General features: G+C 43.4%; 1 protein-coding gene across 1 annotated transcript in view; it reads left to right on the top strand.

Annotated features, from left to right (window-relative positions):
* The first annotated feature begins 1198 nt into the window (after positions 1 to 1198).
* The window catches only part of LOC109487223 (tenascin-R-like), a 49793-nt gene continuing 44800 nt past the window's right edge, over positions 1199 to 6191 (top strand). Inside the window, exons 1-5 of the mRNA XM_019791207.1 lie at positions 1199 to 1337; positions 2535 to 2785; positions 3372 to 3459; positions 5231 to 5375; positions 5710 to 5822. Of these exons, the coding sequence (XP_019646766.1) occupies positions 1262 to 1337; positions 2535 to 2785; positions 3372 to 3459; positions 5231 to 5375; positions 5710 to 5822 (673 nt within the window). The 5' untranslated portion in view covers positions 1199 to 1261. The remainder of the gene's footprint in view (positions 1338 to 2534; positions 2786 to 3371; positions 3460 to 5230; positions 5376 to 5709; positions 5823 to 6191) is intronic.

Here is a 6191-nt window from a genome sequence, read left to right as displayed (position 1 = left end):
GATACATATTCTAGGAGCGTTTCATACGTGTTTTGGCCTGCATTCTACATTTGTATGACATTTGGAAGGGATATTTCGAGGATTTGTATAGTTCTAGCGGATTGCTATAGGTTCAGCGAACTGTCAAAGACAACTATCCGCGGGCCAGGACAGGGCAGCCGACTGAACGATCAAAAGCGACCCCTAGCGGATCGACTGACACCACGTCACACGTCATCAGAGATTTATTGGGGGGGGGGGTATTTAACACTTTGGACACGACGCAGATCCGTCATGGCAGTTCTTTAGTCTGTGAACTTGTAGTAGAGTAATGTCAAGGATATTCAAGATGAAGTTCAAGTACACATAGCCGAATGGGGAAAGTATTAGTATTGTGTAAATTCCCTCCAAAAATAAAGATAGAAAAGTTGTGTGTGACTCTCTGTGTGTGTGTTTCTGTGTGTCTGTGTGTGTGCGCGCGCGCTTGTGCGCGAGTGTGTATTGATAGCGCGAGCGCGTATGTGTGTGCGTGTGACATCCTCCTTGCGGCTTAGCTTCAAACCGCAACCCCTTTAATTTGCGGTGAGATATTCTGATGCACTTTAATCAAAGAAGTGACAACTGTCCAGCGTCCGAAACTAAACTTACAGATGTGTTCCTTCTTGTCCTAACCATATCGCCGACTGATGATGTGCAAATTAACCACTTAACATAGAGCCCTTAGGTACCCAGATCAACACATATCAACATTATTGCGCAACAGTTAACGGGCACAACGTAAGTTGAAGTGGTGAACATGTAGGAGCCTGATATCTGTACAGTGGAGAAAATTAAAGTAAGACAGAATGGACAGGAGACATTGAAGCACTAGAACTTAAAAGTCTCTCTTGTGCAAAACGCCTAGGGCAGGGCCTGGATATAAGGTATTTGAATCGGGACAGGACATAACTATACCGAGTATGAACTGTAACATCTAATACAACTGTAGCTGTGAACCATAGGAAACTCTACACCGCCCCCCTCCCCATCTCCCGAGCCCGGTTACTCCGGGCAGGAAGCAAGTCCGAACTGCGGAAGAAGTGCGAGGTGGAGATAAGAAAGTTCCCGCTGTTCCCGAGTCAGGCTAGGGCGCTTCGCTGCCAGAAAGTCGAGCGGAAGGATATGTCCAACCCTAAAATAAATCAGAAAACTGCGAAATAAGTACTAGTAGCTCGGATAGGCGACCGTTGAGTTAGCTTTGGGTTGGCACTGCGCGCGAGTCGTGTGAGTGTTAAGCGCGACCATGGAGGGGTCAAACTTTCCTCGTTGGACCGTGCTTCATGTGCTAATGGCGAGTCTGACTGTGCTCCACGTCCAGGGTATGTAAGATTTCAGTACGACTTTTCCTATAAGATCAAAACATGACACTTTCCGGAGTTGTGTTGAATCGTACCTACGTGATTTCTATCTTGTCAAGTTCAGACTTCTTTGCTGTTTGATAAGCCGTAACTATTAGGTATTGTAATGGATGATTTTGCCAGTGTGTGTGACGAAAGAAAAGACCAAACAGGCATAAAATATGTTATTTCAACTTTGAACATTGTTTGCTACGACAGTTTGTTGCCATTCATGTTTGCCGGTTCGCTAGTAGTCGGTCTACCTAAAAGGAAAACCGTAAACTGTTATCGTTTCGCTGCAATCAGATGGTATCTCTTAAACGATGACCTCCAGATGAACTCTTCACCAAAACGTTTATCGTTGTCGTCTATGATCCGTTCATAACATTCAATGCCTGCAACAGAAATTTTATATATATAATAATAGAAAAAAGAAGATACACAAACACAAGTTCAAGTTGTAGGCAAGCTCTTCAACAAAGACCTTTGAAGACAGATCCGCTTACATAGCAGGGGCACAATGTGGCTTTGTAAGATAGCGATCTTAGTGAGAGATATATTTTGTCGAATATTATATATAAAATACCTGATATCCACAATTTCCTTCACAAGAGTGTTAAAGGAATGCAATTCCTTTTGTAGTTTTTTTAATAACATCCGATATGAAAGTTGCCCGTTGAAGCGGCAAAGAATAACTCGAGAAGCTATAGGGTAGTCTTATGGTTAGTGTTGTTGGCTCTGAATGTTCTCGGTTCGAATTCCTGGCAGCCCCCAGTGTTGTTGTCCTGGGAAAGGAACTGATTTTAAAGCACCAAGATCGTTTGTTGACAATGACAATGAAATAACATTGTATCTCCATCCCCTCATGTCCCAACAACTCTGTCCCAACTGTGGACATGACAACGCCTTCCCAGCAGTGGACCCACAGGACAAAGACGCTTACATCTACTACAAACAAGCAAGCAAACAAACAAACAAACAAACAAACAAACAAACAAAACAAATAACACTGTTCCCCATGCTTAACTGTGGACATGGCGGCTCTGAACGCCTTCCCAGTAGACAGGCAGCAGTAGCAGTAGCAGTAGACTCACAGGACAGAGATACCTTCATCTACTGCTACTCCTAACAAAACAAACTAACAAACAAGCAAACAAATAACTTTGCATTTTTCCCCAGGCCTAACTGTGGACATGGCGGTTCTGAACGCCTTCCCAGCCGTAGACCCACAGGAAAGAGACACCTACATCTACTGCTACTCCATGGGGGACATCATCCAGCAGAGACAACCGGCGGGCGAAGGGAAGTACCCGCTCCGGGTTGAACTGGACACGGGCTCGGGGAAGAAGGTGACGGACAAACGCGTCACCTACATGATCCCGCCTAACGGTGTGGCCGTGAGGATGCTGGCGACAGCCGGGTACGCACAGGTGGGAAGAAACTGTTCTTGTTATAGACACCGAAACTTCAGCACCATTAGGTGAGAAAATTTGGTTGTGTGAAAGAAAACTCCCCTATCCTATGCTTAACAAACCCGATGAAACTATTTTCGGATGTTCATGTTATTGACTGTCCCACGCCTCAAGCACATTGAAGACCCCACCGCCGCTAAGTGTCGAAAAAATAGGGGTCCATCCAGGTGTGAGTGGTTCAAACCTTTTAATTATAGACCGGTGTTCACACCTTGTACTTACTGTACAAAAAGTGTGCATAAAGTCGGTTTACCAGTTATGCGAAACAAGTAAACAAACAGCAGGCATGTAAATCATTAAGAGAATGCCAGAGAGTGGACTATATATGGAAATGAAGGCAAAATGTTTTGAACATAGATCTCTGCCTACCCACCTCCAAACCCTGCCGACTACCACACTATCCTTCAATGTGTAACTCAAGAACCCAAACATACAAAGCCCCCTAAACCAGTGCCGCCCAAAGCAATACTTCCGTCCGTAAGTAACAAAGGCTCAAACAAACAAACAAACAACCAATCTAATACATTTATTTCTTCTCCTGTAGGTTGGTGCGTTCTCTTGCAAGGCCCGGATGAAGAACGGAGCAGACAAAAGAGTGTCCAAAATCATCACCATCAAGGTCAACAGAAAAGGTAAGTTGACCTTGACGCCATATTGTTTATTGTTTATTTTATTCACCAGGGAACCATATCCCTGTTGGCATTGCCCAATGAGCCGGGTGTGTGTGTGATCGCAGACCTCAACCTCAAGTTATCAACATGTGGAAACAGCAATACATTCATAATCTATGTCACCATCTCACAAAATGATTTTCAAGAGTCAAAACTGGTACTTTCTTTCCTCTCTCTGTTTGTATAATTTATGTATTCCACAACTCAATCTCTAAGTAACCACAGTGGCTGCACTAACTCAGAAGGCCTACATTGTATTTCGAAATGGCAATTTAGAGGACATTTTCGCACATTGAATCAGAGTATCAGAATAAGTATATCAGACTACATGTGTTGAATGTCATCCTGCCCATATCGACATCCGCCAAACGGTCGCGAGGGATTAAAAACATGTCCCGGGCTTTGCGAACCGGACGCCAAGCACGTGTTTCCTGCACAGTCGGTTCCCTTCTTCCATCCTCATATCCTCTCGTGTTTATGACCGCGTGACCCTTTTAAAGAACTGATGTCATCTTCTCATTTTAAATGTTGTATTTCTTACTACGTTTTCCTTCAATAAAATGAAACAATGTTTTTGCTTCTTCTTCTCCAAACACATTAAGTTCAATGACCCGGACGATTGTCATTAATGTATTAAACTGGTGCTGTAGTAGACACCCTATTGTGCTGGGTTACATTAGGCCACACCAAGTAAATTTTATGGATGACGTCCTTTGGAGACCCTATATCTAATGCGACAGGGCGAAAAAAAAACAAGAAGGGCCCTAAAAAACAAGATGCCTAGATTAGAAATATACTAAGAGACGACAAATGTTAGGACACAAATTGGATGAGGTGACACAGATTAACAAGCAAGAAGTCTTTTATTCATCATCAAAATAGCAATAAATCAGGTGGCACAGCAGTTGTCGTCCTGTCCTGTTTCTTTCACATTTTTGCAGGCCTGCAGAAACAAAGCATGTGCTCTTTACCCATTTCACGTTACGGGTTTCACGTCAATCTAACGACTTGCGGCACTGTCGTGACTCTTTGGTCATAGTTACAGGAAGCATAATTTCTTGTTTTTTTTCTAGGAACACCTCAAATCAATGCGCGCGCGGACGTCATCCATAAAATTTACTTGGTGCGGCCTTATGTAGCGAGTGGCGGACTTTGAGGGTCTGGTCTCGAATACGAATAAACAGAGCAGTATTTTGTTGAGATGGTTTTATTTTGCGACATTTATTTAATAGCACCCCTCTTGTAATTGTCCGTACAGAATTCGCCAAAAGCGCACGTGTTTTCGGTGTAGTGTTTCTGTGCCGTTGATCTCTATCGTGTCCACAACCGCGTGTATCTAGTTCTATAGCTAAATTGGTTAAGGCTAGGATGTGGCACCATTCTGGATAGTCTCCGCGTACCCAAAAACGTAGATCTGCCGGTGTTGTTGGTAAAGTTTTCCTGTGTTGTTGATCTTTATCTCCCAACCGCTGTTTCCCCCTGACCCTGACCAATAGAGTTGACCGATTCACAAGACCCTGGGTACGAGGTAAGGCTCAGTCCGCCATATTCGTGTTCGATGTATCATGCAATGGACGATGAGTATAGGAAATGACCAGACATTATGACACCATATACTAGTACACCCCTGGGCGGGCAATTAAATTTTATTTGATGGACTATTCACCAAGAAGGAACACCTTTTGTTCATATGTGTTGTTGATCTCCCAACCGTTTTTTTCCCGACATGCAGCGCACTTCGTCCCCGATGAGTTCACGAAGACCGTGAGCCTGGGAGAAGACGTGACGTTACGCATGAGCATGCGCAGTCGGAAGCCAGACGAGGCCATCGCGTGGAAAAAGGACGGCAAACCCGTCAACAACCCCGTCAACGACAGGTAAACAAACCAACCTGCAGGTTAAAGATCCCACTGCACAAATCTTATTTCATCTATAGTTACAATGCATGTGTGCTTAAGATATGTAATCTGACCAAAGTAATTATAAAATCAATTTTATTTAAGGGGGAACCTTTTTTGAACCTGCAGGTTCTTCTGCACATTTCTTCTGCGTAATTTGCAACAAACTGACTTGATTTTATGTGCAAACAGACAACAAACAAATAATAAAACAGATAATTGGTCACCTTGGTGACTTGAATTGGACTTTTACTTATAAAACTGGACTTACATGCACACTGCTTATAAGATGTATTGTAATAATTTTCTCCAGGCCTGAGTTAACTATCCGCCAAGCCAAGAAGTCGGACACGGGAATTTACGAGGTTTTCTACTTCGGCTACTACCCGACCCGACAACAGGGCATCATGAGACTCATCGTTAGAGGTAGGTTTTTATAGTTGTACGTTCTCTATTGCTTTACTTTAAAATTACATCTTTGACCCTGTGTATGCAATTAGCCTTCGGTTATGATTAATAAAAAGTAATTACATGTAGCAGGCTGGTGACTTCATGGTTCTGGATGTTGTCATCCTACAAATCGTTACAAATCGTAAGGGAGCTAACTCACTGCGTGGTCAACTTGGTTGTAGGGCTTCTATTGTATCCAGAACCATGCCTATCTAGTTCTATGCCTGAATGGGTTAGGGTTAGAATTACGTACAGTGCTGGATGGTATTCAACAACGTAGTACTTTGCTAATGTCCAAGCAGATCCTAGAGTGGCAAAAGACAGGCAGTATCCATTCGCCCTTGG

This window comes from Branchiostoma belcheri, unplaced genomic scaffold (assembly GCF_001625305.1).
Source record: "Branchiostoma belcheri isolate BF01 breed outbred unplaced genomic scaffold, Haploidv18h27 scaffold87, whole genome shotgun sequence".
Classification (NCBI taxonomy): Eukaryota; Metazoa; Chordata; class Leptocardii; order Amphioxiformes; family Branchiostomatidae; genus Branchiostoma; species Branchiostoma belcheri.
The sequence above is the reverse complement of the archived record's forward strand: the minus strand, read 5'-3'. Positions and strand labels throughout refer to the sequence as shown.